At 42.9% G+C, this 21,024-nt stretch overlaps 1 protein-coding gene across 1 annotated transcript in view; it reads left to right on the top strand.

Moving 5' to 3' along the window:
* Window positions 1-17,657, top strand: part of LOC140203166 (Na(+)/H(+) exchange regulatory cofactor NHE-RF2) — a 170,603-nt gene extending 152,946 nt beyond the window's left edge. Inside the window, exon 6 of the mRNA XM_072269071.1 lies at window positions 15,374-17,657. Coding sequence (XP_072125172.1) covers window positions 15,374-15,532 — 159 coding nt within the window. The 3' untranslated portion in view covers window positions 15,533-17,657. The remainder of the gene's footprint in view (window positions 1-15,373) is intronic.
* The last annotated feature ends 3,367 nt before the right edge of the window (window positions 17,658-21,024 follow it).

The following is a 21,024-nucleotide window of genomic DNA, read 5'->3' as shown; positions in this document are numbered from 1 at the left end:
CCTTTCAGGACTTCTTCCCTTTTCCTACCTATGTCATTGGTACCTATATGTACCACGGCCTCTGGCTCCTCACCCTCCCACTTCAGGATATCTTGGACGTGATTAGAAACGTCCCGGACCCTGGCACCAGGGAGGCAAACTACCATCCATGTCTCCAGACTGCGTCCACAGAATTGCCTATCTGACCCCCTGACTATCGAGTGCCCTATTACTACTGCCCTCCTCTTCCTTTCCCTGCCCTTCTGAGCTACAGGGCCGGACTCTGTGACGGTGGCACAGCCACTGTTGCTTCCCCCAAGTAAGCTGTTCTTCTCTTCCCCCGCCCCCCAACAGTACTCAAACAGCAGTACTTATTGTCAAGGGGCACAGCCACTGGGGTACTCTCTAGTACCTGACTCTTCCCCTTCCCCTTCCTAACTGTGACCCACTTGTCTGCCTCCCATGGCCCCGGTGTGACCACCTGCCTGTAACTCCTCTCTATCAACTCCTTTCTCTCCCTGACCAGACGAAGGTCATCGAGCTGCAGCTCCAGTTCCCTAACGCGGTCTCTTAGGAGCTGCATCTCGGTGCACCTGGCGCAGATATGGATGTCCAGGAGGCTGGGAGACTCCAAAACCTCCCACATCCGACATCGAGGACAACAAGCTGCCCTCACACTCATACTTCCCCCTTTCCTCAAATAACAGGAAAAATTGAAAACCAAGCCTTCCTCGCCTCGCCCGTTTCCGCCTAAGCCCGTTGAGCCAAAGCACCTAGGCCTTCACTCTGCTCCCGTCTCACTCCGCTGCCCACTGAATAAGGCTGTGTTCCTTTTAAATCTTCCACACTTCACTGCTCGATGTCACACACCTGTGCAGTCCCGCCTCTCTTAACTCCGATGAAAAAACGAAAAATTCAAAATGGCTTCTGCCGCACTCCCGCTCCCATTCTCAGACTTCCTTCTCCGAATCACCGGTTCCAAGTTTCAACACAGATTCATTATTGTTGATGTTATTCAGGCAGTTGGTTTCTAAGGAAAGGGACTGGGTCTACTGTTACATATTTAGAGCAGGGGTTCCCAACCTCTCTTTATGCCATGGACCAATACTATTAAGTAAGGGATCCGTAGACTCCAGGTTGCAATACAGTAACAGGTCCTTCCAGCTCAAACGAGCCCGCCCCATCCAATTACAACCATGTGACCAATTAACCCACCAGCTCACAGGTCTTTGGAATGTGGGAGGAAACTGGAGCACCTGGAAGAAAGCCACACAAGCACAGGGAGAATGTACAAACTCTTTACAGAGAGTGGCGAGAATTGAATCTGGGTCGCTGGCACTGTAATAACATTACACTAAACTCTGCGCTGCCGTGCTGCCCCATCGTATTTTGATTTGGGAACATTAGAGAAAATAAACAAATTTATCCATTTCATTTGACTAGAATATTCTGTTTTTTTCCCCCTTCCTTTCCACTCTTGAAGAAGGGGTTTGCCAGAAATGTCGACTGTTTACTCCCCTCCATGGATGCTGCCTGACCTGCTGAATTCCTGCTCCATTTTGTGTGTGCTGTTCAAGTTTCTTCTCCCCCCTCTCCCCCTCGCCCCCTCTCCCCCCCCGTTCCCCGAACATTTGTTTACTGCCTTCTCTGGAAGGGAATAAGGAGATCAAAGAGTGGTGTTCTCTGCTCTACCATGGTTGTGACCTAGATATTTCGGCAGTCAGTCAGTGATCTTGCCCACCCAGCCCCTCCTTGTCTATAGTAAAATGTGATTGCAGTGAGTTTCTCAGATTGGCTGACTGCTGGTCCATCCATTTGGAAGGACAAACTCCAAGGAAGAATACAAAGTAAATGGCAGGATACTTGGTAGTGTGGAGGAGCAGAGGGATCTGGGGGTACATGTCCACAGATCCCTGAAAGTTGCCTCACAGGTAGATAGGGTAGTTAAGAAAGCTTATGGGCTGTTAGCTTTCAGAAGTCGAGGGATAGAGTTTAAGAGTCGTGATGTAATGATGCAGCTCTATAAAACTCTGGTTAGGCCACACTTGGAGTACTGTGTCCAGTTCTGGTCGCCTCACTATAGGAAGGATGTGGAAGCATTGGAAAGGGTACAGAGGAGATTTACCAGGATGCTGCCTGGTTTAGAAAGTATGCATTATGATCAGAGATTAAGGGAGCTAGGGCTTTACTCTTTGGAGAGAAGGAGGATGAGAGGAGACATGATAGAGGTGTAAAAGATAATAAGAGAAATAGATAGAGTGGATAGCCAGCGCCTCTTCCCCAGGGCACCACTGCTCAGTACAAGAGGTAAGGGGTGGGAAGTTCAAGGGGGATATTAGAGGAAGATTTTTTACTCAGGGAGTGATTGGTGTGTGGAATGCACTGCCTGAGTCAGTGGTGGAGGCAGATACACTAGTGAAGTTTAAGAGACTACTAGACAGGTATATAGAGGAATTTAAGGTAGGGGGTGATATGGGAGGCAGGGTTTGAGGGTCAGCACAACATTGTGGGCCAAAGGGCCTGTAATGTGCTGTACTATTCTTTGTTCTATGTTCTAATACTCCTGAGGAAAAATAGACTTAAAATAAATTCATTCCACATACCCAATGGGGTCAGTTGGGTCCTGGTGTTCTTGCAGTCTAGGGATTCTTCGTAAGTCAAGAATGAGACATAAAACTTGGACCATGATATAGGAGCAGGATTGGGCCATTTGGCCCATCAAGTTTGCCCCACCATTTCATCATACTGATCCATTTCCCTCTCAGCCTCACTCTCCTGCCTTCTCCTTTCATGCCCTAACCAATCAAGAACCTACCAACTTGTTGCTTATGGTCATTTTGTTAAGTGTTACAGGAATGAAGAGCAAAGAAAGAAAAACTAAGATCAAGTTATGGTCATCTGATAGTCAGACTAGAGATAAACCAAGTTCCAGTGATAGTCATTAACCAATAAAATAGCCAGATTCATGATACCTGCTCCAGAAAAACTGAGAAGCTTCTAGAAAATAACAGAAGCAACTCCCATAATTACTGAAAAATTCACTGAACAATTACATGTATATAGACGATTATATAAAAATACAAACAAACATAGGAAAGTTAAACTACAAGAAAAGTACGAGAAAAATAACAATTCTACACCCTAATCTAACAGGTCTGAATGTTGATGTGAAGGATATTGGTTCGGAATGCTTGAAGCAAGATGTCTGATGTCTCTTGGACCGTTCATCCAAATGACACCTGTGGCGCATACAGTTGCAAGAAAAAGTTTGTGAACCTTTTGCAATTAGCTGGTTTTCTGCATTAATTACTCATAAAATCTGATCTGATCTTCATCTAAGTCACACTAATAGACGGATATGGTCTGCCTAAACTAATAACACAGAAACAATAGTACTTTTCATGTCTTTATTGAACGTATTGTTTAATCATTCACAATCCAGGGTGGAAAATGTATGTGAATCCTTGTATTTAATTACTGGTAGAACATCTGTTAGCAGCAATAACCTCCACCAAATGTTTCCTGTAGCTGCTGGTCAGACTTGCACAATGGCAAGGAGGCATTTCAGATCATTCCTCCATACAAAACCATTTCATTTCATCAGTATTTCTAGGATACCTTGCATCAACAGCCCTCTTTACGTCATGCCACAGATTCTCAATTGGATTAAGGTCTGGGCTCTGACTTGGTCATTCTAAAACACATTTTTTAAAAAAAATATCCTGTTGTTGATTTACTCATGTTTCAGATCATTGTCTCATTGCATCATCGAACTTCTATTAAACTTCATGTGATAGACTGCTACCTCGACATTCCTCTGTAAAATGTCTTGATACAATTTTGAATTTATTGTTCCCTCAACGACTGTAAGCTGTCCAGGCCCTGAGGCAGCAAAGCAGCCCTAAGCCATGATGCTCCTTCCTCCATGCTTCACAGTTGGGTTGAGGTTTTGGTGTTGGTGTGCAAGTGCCTTTTCTGTTAAACATAGCGATGTGCTTTTCTGCCACAAAGTTCAGTTTTGGTCTTACCTCTCCATAATTCTGGAACATCCAGATGGTCATTTGCAAACTTGAGACATTCAGCAATGTATTTTTTGGGGAGTAGAGGATTCGTCTGTGGTGTCCTTCTGTGAACTCCATTCTTGTTCAATGTTTTTCTTACAGCGGATACATGAACAGAGACTTGAGCAAGTTCTAGAGGTGTAGCCAGATTGTGTTTGTCTATTATTGTGACTTAGATGAAGATCAGACTAGATTTTATGAGCAATTAATGCAGAAAATCAGGTAATTGCAAAAAGATTCACAAACTTTTTCTTGCAACTGTATATCTGTCTGTACAAAGATTAGCAGCGCCAGAAGCAGGCCACCTCTTTAAAGGATAAAACTGGCACATGGCATGTATAAATTGATTTTATTTATTCCTCAACAGATTAATGGAGAATCTCTCACATCCCTTAACCCAACCTTTAACTTTGAGATGCAGAGAAATTATTTTAGAGGGTGGTAAATCTGTGGAACTTGTTGCCACGAGCAGCTATGGAGGCCAAGTCATTGGGTGCATTTAAGGCAGAGATAGATAGGTTCTTGATTAGCCAGGGCATCAAAGGGTATGGGGAGAAGGCAGAGGAGTGTGGATGACTAGAAGAATTGGATCAGCCCATGATTGAATGGTGGAGCAGACTCAATGGGCCAAATGGCCTGCTTCTGCTCCTGTGTCTACCACAGCCCTAATGAGGGAACAGAGATAAATACTTGATCTTCTCTTCTGTCAGCAAGGAGTGGTTTCCTTTTGATGAAAGAAATGATTTATTGTAAACCTTCCTTTGTAGTTAATGCTGATCTTGCACAATGACCTTTTAGTGTCTCTCCTTTCTTCATTGGAGAGAGACGAGATCAAAGGCGGGTCTCCCATTATCAAAGAAAGATGTTACAAGTTGTTGGATTGGTCGCCCTGAAGGCAGGAGCAATTGTCTGAATGGATATTTCTGTGTGTCTTTGTATTTGGAACATTTTAAAGTTAATTCATTTATTGATTTTGAAATACAGTGCGGAATAGGCCCTTCCAGACCTAGAGCCTCGCCACCAGGAACCCCGACAACCTCAAATTTAACCTTAACCTAACCAAAGGGACACTTAACAATGAGCAATTAACCTACTAACGGATATCTTGAAAATCTTGTTCTCTGTATCTGAGAACATAAGAAATAGGAGGAGAGTTGGGCCAGACTCCAGCCAACATAGCTCTCTGGGTCATCGAGGCAAGCTTTCAAACCCTATGACAAGGTTGTGGTCCTCTCGGAGGGTGCGGACTCCAGTGCTACAGTTGCACAGTGAGTGCAGTGCAGGTAGACAATGAGGTGCAAGGTAGATTGTGAAATGAGGAGACCGTCTTGTACAAGAGTTTAATAAAAGTTGTCCTTTTATTTTAATAAAAGAACTGCCCTTTAGGCTGGTGGTCCACATTTTTAAGCTTCTGTCCAAAGGAAGAGAGGTGATGTGGAGAGACAGTGACCAGGATGGACATGTTGATAAAGCCATGGGTGTTGTCAACTGTTTTCCAGAGTGGTTGGCATGATTTGGAGATCATATTGGAAATGAGGAGGTTGGTATTGCTTCTTGTGTTTTATTTCCTACCATCTCTGACTGATTCGACGGGAGGAGAGACAGCAGCGCGCTGCGCGTGTGCAGCCCTCTGGTGAAAAATGATATCGTATCTGTTAAATAGGGGGCGTGGACAATTCTGATTTGATAGAGACGGACATGAAAGCACAGAGGAAAATCTGGAGAAATTTCTGAAACGCTCGTTCACTGCTGCCGTTACTGCGCTGTCAGGAATCTTCCGGACGGAAGGCCTCAAAATCCCAGGCTTTGCCTGCTGTTGGCGACCGAGATTGAGGCCGAATCATTCGGACAGAGATGGCGCTCAGTACTCGGTGTCGGAGAGCTGATTCGGAGGCTCGAAGTTTTCGGATGACTCAGAGACGGATTGTGGTCGGGCATGGCAGGGAGAGTTTGTCTTCCTTCTCCCGTCTGTGTGAGATGTGGGACATTTGAGAGACTTTGAACTTTTTACTGTGCTCATGGACTTCTTCATCAAGTTATGATATTGTTGCACTGTTGTAACTATATGTTATAATTATGTAGTTTTGTCAGTTTTTTCAGTCTTGGTCTGTCCTGTGTTTTGTGATATCACACCGGAGGAAATATTGCATCATTTCTTAATGCATGCATTACTAAAAGACAGTAAAAGAGGACTGTGTGTCCTCATAATCTAAATCTAAATTCTTCCTCTTTATCCTCCCTATAACGAAAGGAACAGTCTGATTGACAGTTTTCACCTAGAGTGCTCCTTGAGTTTTCCTGCATTTACCCACTGTAGACACAGTTGTCACCAGCAACACACACTAGATGCTGGAGGTTCTCAGCAGATCAGGCAGCATCCACTGTGAGACCCTCCGTTGGTGGGGGTCAACGATGGATATTGTGTCCCAGCTGTCTACGTGATACACAAACCAGGGCAATATCGACAGCAAGCTGATGACTGTACGGCAGGCTCCCCCTCTCCACACAGAGACTGATACACTTCGGCACCGGGAGTTCCCAGTCAGCATTGAACTCGATGTAGGGATGCCTTAAGGATTCCAGCTGCAGATTTCTGCTCAGGGTTTTACACCTGAAGCCTTCCCCGTGAGTCAGTAGAGACACAGGGCAGCAGAGGTTTGAGCTCAGCGTTTCTTTTTTTTTTCCTGGATGAGCTGCCAACCACGGCTGACAAGCTCCATCTGCCGGAAGTGACTGGTTTTAAGTCACTAGTAACCCACCTTTGCCCCTTCTCCTGTCAGTAGAAATGGTTCCACCAGGCTTAGTAGCTAAGCCACGTGTGAAGGCCTGGAGCTGGACTTGGTTGTCAGAAGCCATTTGAGATGCATGCTAATGGGAGCATTTAATAGGTAGACAGAGCTTATCCAATTACCAGCCCTGGCTATAACAACTTTAAGGAACCAGGCAGTATCCATGGAGTGGAATAGACAGTTGATGTTTCAAGCCAAGACCCTTCATCAAGACTGGAAAGGAATGGGCCAGAAGCCAGAATAAGAAGTTGGGAAAGCTAACAAACTAGCTGGCATAAGTTTGGTACGTAAGCTGGGGTACATCTCATTCGGATCGGATGAGATGTACCTCAGGCTACTGTGGGAGGCATGGGAGGAGATTGCTGAGCCTCTGGCGATGATTTTTGCATCATCAGTGGGGATGGGAGAGGTTCCGGAGGATTGGAGGGTTGCGGATGTTGTTCCTTTATTCAAGAAAGGAAGTAGAGGTAGCCCAGGAAATTATAGACCAGTGAGTCTTACTTCAGTGGTTGGTTAGTTAATGGAAAAGATCCTAAGATGCAGGATTTATGAACATTTGGAGAGGCATAATATGATTAGGAATAGTCAGCATAGCTTTGTGAAAGGCAAGTCGGACCTTATGAGCCTGATTGAATTTCTTGAGGATGTGACTAAACACATTGATTAAGGTAGAGCAGTAGATGTAGTGTATATGGATTTCAGCAGACATTTGACAAGGTACCCCATGCAAGGTCTATTGAGACCGTGGGATTGAGTTTAAGAGCCGAGAGGTAATGTTACAGCTTTATAGGACCCTGGTCAGACCCCACTTGGAGTACTGTGCTCAGTTCTGGTCACCTCACTACAGGAAGGACGTGGAAACCATTAAAAGGGTGCAGAGGAGATTTACAAGGATGTTACCTGGATTGGGGAGCATGCCTTATGAGAATAGGTTGTGTGAACTTGGCCTTTCCTCCTTGGAGTGACGGAGGATGAGAAGTGACCTGATAGAGGTGTACAAGATGATGAGAGGCATTGATCGTGTGGATAGTGAGAGGCTTTTTCCCAGGGCTGAAATGGCTAGCACGAGAGGGCACAGTTTTAAGGTGCTTGGAAGTAGGTACAGAGGAGATGTCAGGGGTAAATTTTTTACGCAGAGAGTGGTGATTGCATGGAATGGTGTGGAGGCATTGCCAGCAACAGTGGTGGAGGCGGTCTTTTAAGAGACTCTTGGATAGGTACATGGAGCTTAGAAAAATAGAGGCCAGTGGGTAATTTCTAAGTACATACATGTTCGGCACAGCATTGTGGGCCGAAAGGCCTGTATTGTGCTGTAGGTTCTTTATGTTTCTAAGTGGTAAATCATCTCTAGTGATATCCGAATGCTTTCAGAGGTTACTCCACGAAAACTTACAGAGCACAGAAGCAGCTCACTGCATCCATGGCAACCTTTTTGCCCATCAATAATACCGTGCAAAAGTCTTAGGCCACATATATATAGCTGGGTTGTTTCAGACTTTTGCACAGTACTGTGGTAATTTTATGTATTGCACTGTACTGCTCCCACAAAAAAAATGATGTATGTGAGTGATGATAAACCTGATTCTGATATGGGTCTCTATTGTGGACTGAGAGTGGGAAGGGGGCCAGGAGAGGGGAATCATGGTTGCAAAAATGGGAAGAGAGAGTGGAGGGAGCAGGAAGCACCAGAGAGACATTCTATAATGATCAGTAAACCAATCATTTGGAATCAAATGGCCTTGCCCAGTGTCTCAGGGCTGGGTGTGTCTGCACCTGCACCACCCCCCACCCCCCCGGCACTCCGTCTCTGCCACCTGCCCCACACCCGTCCCGTGGCGCTCCTCCCTCTCCATTCCCAACTTCCTTTGCTCCTGCCAGATCTACAAACATGCTCTCCCATCCACATTAACAAATACTGCATTATGCATAAAGGGCACGGTAGTGTAGTGGTTAGCACAGCGCTTTACACTACAGGAGATCTGGGTTCAATTCCCGCTGCTGCCTGCAAGGAGTATGTCTTGTCTGTTTAAGTATCTAAGTGTCTGTTAAACATATTATTTCATCCTGTGTGGTGGTGAGAGAAAGAGATGGGTAAAACAGTTAACTTGCCCCTCAGATCCCCAGTAAAACTCATTCCTCTTGTTTCTGATAACCCTACCATGGGGAAAAAAAGACTAGCTATCTACACCGTCTATGCTTCTCATAATCTTGTTTACATCTTACTGATCACTCCACCTCCCTTTGCTCCAGGGAAAGCAAGCCCAGTCTGTCCAATCTCTCCCTATGACTGAAGTCCTCCATTTCAGGGCAACAGCCAGCTAAATCTTCTCTGTCCTCTCGCCAGTACAGTTGCATCCTTAATATACACTCACTGGTCACTTTATCAGTTACTGGTCACTTTATCAGTTACAGGAGCGGAACCTAGTGTGGTCTTCTGCTGCTGTGGCCCAAGGTTTGATATCTTGTGCGTTCAGAGGTGTTCTTCTGCCCACCACTGTTGTAACATTAGGTTATTTCAGTTACTGTCGCCTTTCTGTCAGCTTGAATCAGTCTGGAAATTCTCCTCTGACCTCTATCATTAATAAGGTGTTTTTGCCCTCAGAACTGCCACTCACTGGATGTTTTTTGCTCTATTCTTTATAAGCTCTAGAGACTGCTGTGCATGAAAATCTCAAGAGATCAGCAGTCTCTGAGATACTCAAACCACCCCATCTGGCACCAACAATCATTCCACGGTCAAAAGTCACTCAGACCACATTTCTTCCCCATTCTGGACAACAACTGAACCTCTTGACCATGTCTGCATGCTTTTATGCATTGAGTTGCTGCCACATGATTGGCTGATTAGATATTTGCATTAATGAGAAGGACCACAGGTGTACCTAATAAAGTGGCCACTGAGTGTGTTTTCTTAAGATGTCAGAAAGTGTCTCCATGAGAAGGAACATCCTGTCGAGCAGGTCAACGTAAAATTAGGCTATTTTATAAAGCAAAAATCTGCACTGCAGATAAAAAAGGAAAGACTGACAGTTTCTGAGAGGAAGTTCTGTTCCAGTGGAAGCAATCTTGATCTAATTTGCATAACTGTGAACATTTGGTCAGCAGTTTCACACGATTCCCTCCGTCAGTAATTTTTATCTGACATTCTGGAATTCACAAGCGGCAATTGTTTTGAAATACTCAAAAGTCAAATTAAATTTATTATCAAGTGCAAATACATCACCATATACTACATTGAGATTCATTTTGTTGCAGGTATTCACGGAAAAATAGAGAAATACGATAGAATTTCTAAAAAGCTTATCATAAATGGACTGATAAAAATAATGAATATGCTAAAGAAGGCATTGTTCAAATATATATAAATATATACTAAATATTTGTATATATAAATATATACAAATATATACTCTCTGACGGTGATGTCTGAAAAGAGGATGCTGTCCAAGTTGCATGCCGTCTTGGACAATGTCTCCCATCCACTACATAATGTACTGGTTGGGCACAGGAGTACATTCAGCCAGAGATTCATTCCACCGAGATGCAACACTAAGCGTCATAGAAAGTCATTCCTGCCTGTGGCCATCAAACTTTACAACTCCTCCCTTGGAGGGTCAGACACCCTGAGCCAATAGGCTGGTCCTGGACTTATTTCCTGGCATAATTTACATGTTACTATTTAATTATTTATGGTTTTATATTGCTTTATTTATACTCTATTCTTGGTTGGTGAAACTGGAACGAAAAACAATTCTCCTCAGGATCAATAAAGTATGACTATGACTATAAACATATAAAAAACACACATATACGAGTCACACCGCCCAGTAATCTCCCCATTTAATCCTAGCCTAATCACAGGACAATTCATAATTACCTATCAGCCTACCAACAGGTACATCTTTGGACATGGGGGCACCCGGAGGAAACTCATGTAGTCACAGGGAGAACCCCTTACAGGCAGCGTCAGGAACTGAACCAGAGCCGTCTGTACTGTAAAGTGTTGTGCTAACCACTGTGCTAACAGGCTGCCCTATATACTGTGTATATATATATACACACACACACCAATATTTGCTATATATATGACATAGGGCAGCACAGTAGTGTGTGTGTGTGTGTGTATATGTAATGTCTATAGGTTGTGGAATCAGTATTATGGAACACTTTAATGAAGTTTAGCGAGTGGGAAAGATCCCAAGCTTTATCATAAGATGAGGTGCAAGAATGGGTGTATGTTTGCAGAGACAAGACTATAATTAAAAGCCCTGTTCTCTTTGAATCAGAACATATATAATTGCAACCCTTGACATCTTCCTGATCTTTGAAGGCGTTCTATATTGTATGGGGAACATTGGTAGGTTTTGAGTGTATTTTCATTTTCTTCATATAGCTGCGGGAAAAGATCTAATCAGATGGTTAAGTGAAACTTATTTGGTTCAATTATAGCAATTATAATGTAAAGAAATGTTAATAATAAGAATTGGATTGCTGAAGTGCCTTAATTAAAAACATAATATACTTGTGATCTGAATACAAATGCAGTAGTGTCCTAATTATAGCTGCAAAGCCAGCTTCTGTTTTAAGGCAGTTTGTTCTATGAATAGTGTCACAACTGGAAACTTTGATCTTTGAACATTTCAAATTCTAATTTGCAATTATGCTTGGAATGAAGCCTTTTTTATAAACTGCACATCGGAGAATTTTCAACACTCAAGGCAGACAAAATTAGGAGGAACCTAGAGCTGGTAGGAAGGTTGGTGGGAGCTGCACGGTGGATAACGTTATTACAGTGCCTGTGAGCTGGCTTTAGTTACAGCTGCCATCCTGTCATACCCAGTCCAACACAGGAAAAGCACTCCCCATCATTGACCACGTGTGCATGAAAATTTGCCGCAGAAAAGTGGCATCCATCATCATGGACCCTCATCACCCAGGACATCGTCTCTTCTCGCTGTTGCCAAGAGGAAGAGGGCACAAGAGCCTCAGGACTTGCTGCACTAGGTTCAAGAACAGTCACTACCCCTCATCCATCAGTCTCTTGAACCAAAGGGGATAACGTCACTCATTTTCCCTTGCACCATCACTGAAATTTTCCCATGACCAAGGGACTCGCTTTCTTCATGTCATGTCCTCAATATTTATTGCTTATTTATTTATTATTATTATTTACTTCTTTTCGTACTTTCACAGTTTGTTGTCTTTTGCACTCTGGTTGAACTCCAAGTTGGGCAGACTTTCAATTGATTGTGTTACAGTTATTATTCTATAGATTTACTGAGTATGCTCACAAGAAAATGAATCTCAGGGTTGTATATGGTGACATCTATGTACTTTCATAATAAATTTAGAGATAGATAGATATACTTTATTAATCCCGAGGGAAATTTGGTTACTTTGAGCTTTATTGCCTGTAAGGAGTTTGTACATTCCCCTGTGATTGCACGGATATCCTCCAGTGCTTTAGTTATATCCCACATTCCAAAGACGTACAGGTTAGTAGGTTAATTGGCTGCATGGCTCGTTGGGGCCGCAAGGGCCTGTTACCGAGCTGTATCTCTAAATAGAATAAAATAAATAAAATATTTCCCTTGGCAGAGAGGTCAATAGGCAGAGGGCAGAAACATAAATTGATTTATTATTGCCCAATGTGCCGGAGTGCAATGAAAAACTTTTATATGCCATCCATACAGATGGTTTTCATCGCATCAGTGCACTGAGGGAAAAGCAACAGCAAAGTGTTACAGTTACAGAGAAAGTGCAGGCAGACAGTAATGTGCAAGGCCATAACGAGGCAGAGTGAGATGTCAAGAGTCCATCTTGGTCATACCGACTTAGAGTATCATTCAGTAGTCTAATAACAACAGGATAGAAGCCGTCTTTGAGCCTGGTGATACATGCTTTCAGAACTTTGTATTCTCTGCCCGACGGGAGAGGGAAGAAGAGAGAATGTCGGGGTGGGGAGGGTCTTGATTATGTTGGCTGTTTTACTGGGGCTGAGAAAAGTGTAGATGAAGTTCTTGGTGTGGGGGAAGGAAACTGGTTTCTATGATGTGCTATATTTCTGAACGGATTAGCAGGGAGATCAGGAAGTTGTTTTTCAGCGAAGTGGCAGTGGGGATGTGGAAACTGCTGTCTAAATGGATGATAGCAGCAGAGACCATCTCTGTATTTAAGCACTGTTTGGATATGGACTTTAAGAGCTATGACCAGCAAGATTACTGACCAAACTCAGGAAACTGAGTGGCTCTCTTTTGATTGGCACACTCTCAATAAGATCATAAGACATAGGAGCAGAATTAGGCCCATTGAGTCTGCTCTTCCATTCCATCATGGCAGAGTATCCCTCTCAACTCCATTCTCCTGCCTTCTCCCCATAACCTTTTACATTCTGAACAAATCAAGAATCTAACGTCCTCTGCTTTTAATATGCCCAACAACTGGACCTCTACAGCCGTTTGTGGTAATGAATTCCATTGATTCACCACCCTCTAGCTAAAGAAATTTCTCCTTCTGTGTCCTAAGCTTGTTAAGATTCGCTTAAACAATCTAGTCTCTGCCCCACATGAGTCCCTCCCACCCAATTCATGGAATCAAGACAAATTCCGGCATGGAAGGAGGCCACTTTGGCCCATCAAGATCAGACTGGTTTAACCCAAGAGCAGTGCAGCTCATCCCATTCTCCTGCCTTTTCTTGCGAGTGTTTATGCGGCTCCCTTCTGAATGCCAAAATTGAAACTGCCTTCTCCACCACTTCTGGCAATAATTTCCAGACATTAACCGCTTGCTGCCTTTAAAACATGGAGGAGTACAACACAGGAACGAGCCCTTACGCTCCAAGCATGATGCCATCTGCCTGTACATGGTCCGTAAGGCATAGAAGTAGAATGAGGCCACTCGACCCATTCAGTCTGCTCCACCAATCTGTCATGGCTGATTTATTATCTCTCTCAACCCAATTCTCTGCCTCCTCCCCATAACCTTTGACACTCTTAATAATGAAGAACCTTTCAACTTCTGCTTTAAATATATTCAATGGCTTGGCCTTCACAGATGTCTGCAGTAGTGAATTCTACAGATTCACAACCCTCTGGATAAAGAAATTTCTTCTCATCTCCATTCTAAAAGGGGGTCCTTTTATTCTAGGCTGTGCCCTCTGGTCCTAGACTCCCCCACTATTTAGAAATATGCTGTCCAAATCCACTCTATCTAGAGCTTCCAATATTCGATAGTTTCAGTGAGATCCCACCCCCCAAACTTCTAAACTCCACCGAGTACAGGCCCAGAGCCATCAAATGCTCCTCGTACATGAATCCTTTCGTTCCTGGGATTGCTCTTTTAAACCTCCTCTGGACCTTCTCCAATTCAAAGTGTTCCACCATTTCTCACTGCAGTCAATGTTTCGGGTGGAACCCTTCATCGGGACTGAAAGATAGAATGGAGATGTTATGTATAAAGAGATGAAGGGTAGGGGCAAGTGATGGATGAATCTGGGGGAGGAGGGTGAGTGAGAATAGGGACAGAAGCTGGGAGGTGGTAGGTGGATGCAACTGTATGAAACCAATGGAGAGGAAGCTGGAGCGTGGATTCAAGTGAGGAAGGGTGGGCAGGGCAGATGGGAGCATCAGAGAGGGGAACCACTGGGAAGGGGTGCATAGCTGATAGGCAGAGGAGGGAAAAGAAATAGGTGGGGGTTGAGGAGTGTCAGAAGAGCTGGGTAGATCAGGAAGAGACCAGGACAGAGCAGGTTACTGGAAGTCGAAGAATTCAATGTTCATACTGTCAGATTGAAGACTACCCTGGTAGAATTATGATGTTCTGTTCCTCTGGTAAGTCCATCCTATCTTCAAGTACTCTCATTAGTTGAAGCATCCTCCTTGCAGTCACCTTGCTGAGCCATGTCACCAACTTGTCTTATACACTGAATGGCCACTCTATTATGTACCTCCTATACCTAATAAAGTGGCCACTGAGTGTCTGTTTGTGATCTTCTGCTGCTGCAGCCCGTCCACTTCAAAGGTCGACATGTTGTGCATTCAGAGATGCTTTCCTAAACACTGCTGTTGTAAGACGTGGTTATTTGAGGTACTGTCGTCTTCCTGTCAGTTTGAACTATTCTCCTCTGACCTCTCTCATTAACAAGGCATTTTCACCCACTGGATGCTTTTTTTTTTGTTTCTCACACCATCCTGTGTAAACTCTTGAGACTGTTGTGCGTGAAAGCCCCAGGAGATCAGCAGTTTCCGAAACACTCAAACCACACCGTTTGGCACCAATATTCATTCCAAGGTCAAAGTCACAGATCATACTTGTTCCCCCATTCTGATGTTTGGTCTGAACAATCACTTAACCATGTCAGCACGCATTTATGCATTGAGTTGCTGCCACGCGATTGGCTGATTAGATATTTGCATTAATGAGCGGGTGTACCTAATGAAATGTCCACTGAGTGTATATCACGACTCAACCTGATGGATTTTTTTTGTTTTATTTACATTTTTCCCCTTTCTCTCCACCCTGCCCCCCAACCCTTTGATCTTGTAGGTGAAAGGAGACATGGACAATGATCCATTTGTAGAGAGTGGATTGAATTTGAGTCCCACAGCAGCAGAAACCCGAGAGAAGATGCAGGCTAACCGCAAGAACAAGCGGGCACCTCAGATGGATTGGAACAAGAAGCATGAAATCTTCAGCAACTTTTAACGGACTGTCCCGTTGAACTCTTCACTGAGCCCGACCTTTGGCATCTTCAGTTAATTAATCTTCACTTATCTACTTGCTGTCATGGCAGAGTAAAAAAAAATCGCCTGTTAACGTGATTGTTAGAAGACTGTGACCAAAGCTTTCCTTTCTTTTTTCAAGCTAGCTATTTGCTTTTAGCTTAGGATATACCTTGAACAGATCTACGGTAGTGTGGTTCTAACCCTGCTCGTGATCTGACGTATGTCTTTCACTGACTGGTTTCCCATTTGTGCTTGTGACCCAAATTTTTGATGCTCCAAATGGGGCTAGAATGATTGGGGCCACAGTCATTTTGCAAAGCAGAATTAGCCTTTTATGCTATCCCCTGTGCAAGGTTCTTGTTTGATGTCATTAACCTGCAGGCGATGAAACCATTCACTAAAATCGTCTGTGACTACTTCTTCAGTGTTTTCAGAGATGTCTGGCTAGAAATGTCTCACCATACCTGGTCTTGTCTTATATTGTCACAGTTCCATTTCACCAGACAGTGGTTTAATTGCAAAGTCTTATTAAATTTAATGACAACTTAGATAACGTGAGGTGGGTGGAAGGAGAGATGAGCGTTCCTAAGCATTACAGCCTTAATGTAATACACTATTATAAAGGGACCAGATTACTGCACATAAGACATGTATTAACTCTTTTTGTATGCTAACTGCTGTTTTAAGCAGCACTGAAAATATTTTTTACGTTTTTCCCTTCAGAATATTTTCATGAGGTTTTTAATTGATAGTAATCCGTTATGAACTGTGTTATTTCAAGGGAGTGCACATTAGAGAGTCTATGGAGATGAAATAATGGCAGAGTACCATTTCAGATTTGTAACATGCATTTAATTCTTTCACTCATTATCTCATAATCAACAGACACATTTTATAATGAATCGAGATCAATAGAAAATTCAGAAATATGCTTAATTTGACCACACTTTAATTGAACGTAGTAACTCAAAGTGTAAAGTCGTTGGTACTAACTAGATATAACATTCATCAATGTGCAAGCTGTTCCCTATTGAATAGAATAGCGACATTTATTTACACTATATTCTAAGCATCCCTGTGGGTCTGTGGTCATTTAAGATGGGTAGAATGTAGAGAAAAAAACAAGTTTGTGGTCGATGATGATGGATTTGCTGCAATTGTTGAAAATTGTAAAGAGAATAGTTTTGGTAAGAGAGAGGATACTTTAGTGACTAACCTGCACCTGCTTTCTGGTAATTTCTAACGATCCATGTTCAAATTTCATTAACTTTACTCTGCGCCTGTACATTTCTGCTGAAAATGAATCTCTTTCGCTGCAGTCTGCATCATCTGGACTAACAATTCCTCCCTGTTTCAGAGCTTCATTCTTAATTTTTGTCTTTTAACCAATCCCAAGCCGATATTTTGAACCGAAGGCCAAACTTGGGTGCCACTTTAGGAATAGTCTTTACTCACTCCTGCTATTGACTACCTAGAAACATTTCACAAGAGACTTGGGTACACAAGTTTAACATGACCTTCGGTATTTTGTGCTGGAAAAAATCAGAAGCTCCTTTGACAAATTGGTGGGGATACTCAGCAGGACAGAAACAGTTAAATTCCACTGAACCTCTCTGATAAGCTAACCCTGACGTATCAACTCTATCTCTCCACGGACCATGCCGACTGATTGAGTATTCACAGCTTTTTTTGTGTGTATTTTCTATTTTGAGAATCTACTAGTTTTTTTTTTATTATTTGCTTTAGTTTTAATACTTGTTTGAAAATACTGAAAATCCACTCCTGGAAAGTACAGCAGGTTAGGGAAGGGTTGTTTAAAGGGTGGAGAATCGTGGAGGGTGGTAGTGTTGAAATGTTTAAATTGATGTCTCAGCCAACTCTGCAAAATTATCTTTGCTTCATTGCTGAATACTTTGCAGTTAATAACATGAGTCGGACATCTATTTAAATGAAGTTAGTACAAATACGCAGACTTCTGATTCCATTGATTTGTGCCCTCATTATGCCTTAGTTTGGAAAACTCAAATAAGCACATTTCAGTAACTTGTATTATAGACTGTGCTATGTGCATACTGTATATGGTTAATAAATATATTTCAGCATGACAGAGGTGACTGCTTTTGATTCGTTGAACCAAAGTCTTTATAATTGTCCATTGTCAACGGGGGACGGGGGCAAGGCATGGCAGTATACACGGAGTATAAATTCTTTAAAGCACCAGAAGTTAATTCCCAGCGCTGTCGGTGAGGAGTTTGTACACCCTTCATGTGAACGTGTGGGCTTCCCTCCACATTCCAAAGGTTAAAGAGGACTTTTTAAGAAGTCAGTGGAAGTGTTAGATGCAGGTCCAATTGCAATGTTTAAGAGAAGTTTGGATAGGTACGTGGATGAGAGAGGTATGGAGGGCTATGGTATGGATGCAGTTAGGTGGGACTAGGCGGAAGACCAGGCCAGCATGGATTAGATGAGCCGAAGGGCCTGTTTCTGTACTCTGGTGCCCTATGACTACGTACAGGTGAGTGTTAGTAAGCTGTGGGCATTCCATATTGGCGACATTTGTGAGCTGTCCCCAGCACGTCCTCGGACTGCGTTGATCGTTGACGCAAACGTTGGACTTTGTTGTGTGCTTCGATGTACATGTGTCAAATAAAGCCGATCCTTCACCCTAAACTACCCGAGTTAAAGTTGCCGATTGCTCTGATAGGCTTTGAACTCGCAGTGCGTCGGCAAGTTAGCCTCTATGGAGAAGGAGGAGACGCTGAAAGGAAAGTTTTGCGATGTAATTCCACTGCTTAGGACTGAAGGTATGACTGACAACAATCGGAGCTGTTGAGGAGGCCAGGATGTGAGTGCAGTGGGGAGCTCGGAGGGTTCCACTCAAGAACCCTACAGATCATGTCCTCAGTATTATTTTATTATTTATTTACAATTTTTAAAAATCTATTATTGGTACAATGTTCCCTCTTTTGTACATTGGATGTTTGCCAGCCTTTTTTATGTATAACTTTTCAAAAGCTCTATTATATTTCTTTCTTTTGTTCGTTTATTACTGCCTGTTATGCTGCTGGTGCTTAGGGCAGCAATGAAGGTCCTCCATCTCTATCTGTCCTTGGCCAATACCATCTCACACACACACAGAAGTCCATTGCAGTTTCCACGGCAAATTTTTTTCGACTAGTCAGGTTTGTTAGCCCTGAGCTGAAGCCCCGAAACTGGAGGACCGGCGGACCTCTTAGTCTGGCCTCTACCCTTTGACCTGTTTGGCATGGGTGACCCTACCAAGAATCAGGGCACAAGGCCCTGACTCCAGCCAACATAGCTCTCCAAGTCATGGAATCACACAAGCCTCCAAACCCTAGGACGAAGGTGTGGTCCTCCTGGAGGACTGTATCTCTTTATTTTTCTATAAATGCCTGGAAGAAAATGAATCTCGTGTGCTGACATAAACTCAGTGGCCACTTTATTAGGTATAGGACGTACCTAATAAAGTGGCCACTGAGTGTATCTTTGTGGTCTTCTGCTTCAAGTTTCAATGTTCTGTGCTTTTAGAGATGCCCTTCTGCACACCACTGTTGTAACACATGGTAATTTGAGTTACTGTCGCCTTCCTGTCAGCCTGAACCAGTCTGGCCATTGATGTCTCTCATTAACAAGGCATTTTCACCCATAGAACTGCTGCTTAAGGAATGCTTTTTTATTTTTTGCACCACTCTCTGGAAACCTGTAAGATTGTTGTGTGTGAAGATTCCAGGAGATCAGCAGTTTCTGAGAAACTTAAACCACCCTGTCTGGCACCAACAATCATTCCACGGTCAAAGTCATTTGGATCGCATTTTTTCCCCCATTCTGATGTTTAGTCTGAGCGACAAATGAACCTCTTGGCCATTTCTGCATGTGTTTATGCATTGGGTTGCTGTCACGTGATTGGCTGATTAGATATTTGCATTAACAAGCAGGTGTACCTGATAAAGTGGCCACGGAGTATATATGTACTTAAGATAATAAACTTACTTTGAACTTTGGGTTGTTGAGATGCATGTTGGAGTTTGGGAAGGAAGAATGTTGGGTGACCTTTGACCTGTGCTTTTCTTGGGTGACTGTCAGTAATTGAGTTACACTGAGCCTAGGCAAGTTAAATTACCTACCCCTGCTTCTATTTCTTGCATTCTTACGAGATGTCTACTGTAGAGAACAATGCCAGAATTCCATTGGCTGGCTGCCTGGGAATTTTATTTACCAAGCTCTTATTGAGTTCTCCTTGCGGCCTGTGAACTGTTTGCCAGCAGCCAGCATCTCTTTAAAACAGAAACAGGTTAGGTCCAAGTTGCCCTCATTCATAAACCATCAGGGACTCCGGGTGATCCTGTGATTTCAGACACCAAGACCAATGTGTGATCAGCCTTCACAAGGGCGAACCTGGCCCAGAAAGGGTATCTGGCCAAGTACCGGATCTCCTTTGCACACTGGCTGAACACCCAATTACGGTTATTGGATTTACTGAGCATGCCTGCAAGAAATCAAATCTCTTGGTAGTATATGGTGACATATATGTACTTCAATAATCAATTTACTTTGAATTCTGAATTTATCAATTCTCAATCCTTTGGGAAATCCATCATGTTGTGAAAATAAAGTACATTTTCCAAGGCACTCTTAAAAAGACTGTCAAATTATTGCATCTGCAGAGTCAAAGACAACGCACAAGTACATGTAAGATTAGATGCATTGAAAAACTTGTAACAACATCACAAACACATCAAAGTCAAAATAAATTTATTATCAAAGTACATGTATGTCATCATTTACAAACCAGGGATTCATTTTCTTGCAGGCATCTACAGGAAAATAAAGAGATACTGTAAAATTTATATTAAAAAAAGATTGACAACAGTGCAAAGGAAGACAAATCATGAAAATAATACTAATTAAAAGTAAATAATACTGAGAACATGAGTTGTAGAGTCCTTGAGAGTGAGGGTATAAGATAAGGAGTTAACTCAGTGCTGAAGTTCACCTCACTGAAGTTATCCTGATGGTGGTTAGAAGCCTGATGTTTTGAGAAGGAGAAGCTAAAGTCAGATGTATCAGCATTACACTGGCATAAAGAGAATTACAGAGCCATGAGAGAGGATCTCACCAAAATTGATTGGTAAAGAACACTGGCAGGGATGATAGCAGAGCAGCAATGGCTGGAATTTCTGGAAGCAATTCAGAAGGCACAGGATGTATACATCCCAAAGAAGGAAGACGTATTCTAAAGGAAAGATGACACAACTGTCGTTAACAAGAGAAGGCAAAGCCAACATAAAAACCAAAGAGAGGACATATAATAGAGGGAAAATTAGCAGGAAGTTAGAGGACTGGGAAGCTGTTAAAAACCAACAAAAGGCAACTAAAAAAGTCATTAGGAAGGTAAAGATGGAATACAAAAGTAAGCTAGACAATAGTATTAAAGAGGATACCAAAAGTTTC

Source organism: Mobula birostris, chromosome 9, assembly GCF_030028105.1.
Source record: "Mobula birostris isolate sMobBir1 chromosome 9, sMobBir1.hap1, whole genome shotgun sequence".
NCBI lineage: Eukaryota > Metazoa > Chordata > Chondrichthyes > Myliobatiformes > Myliobatidae > Mobula > Mobula birostris.
This window is presented reverse-complemented; position numbering and strand designations above follow the sequence as displayed.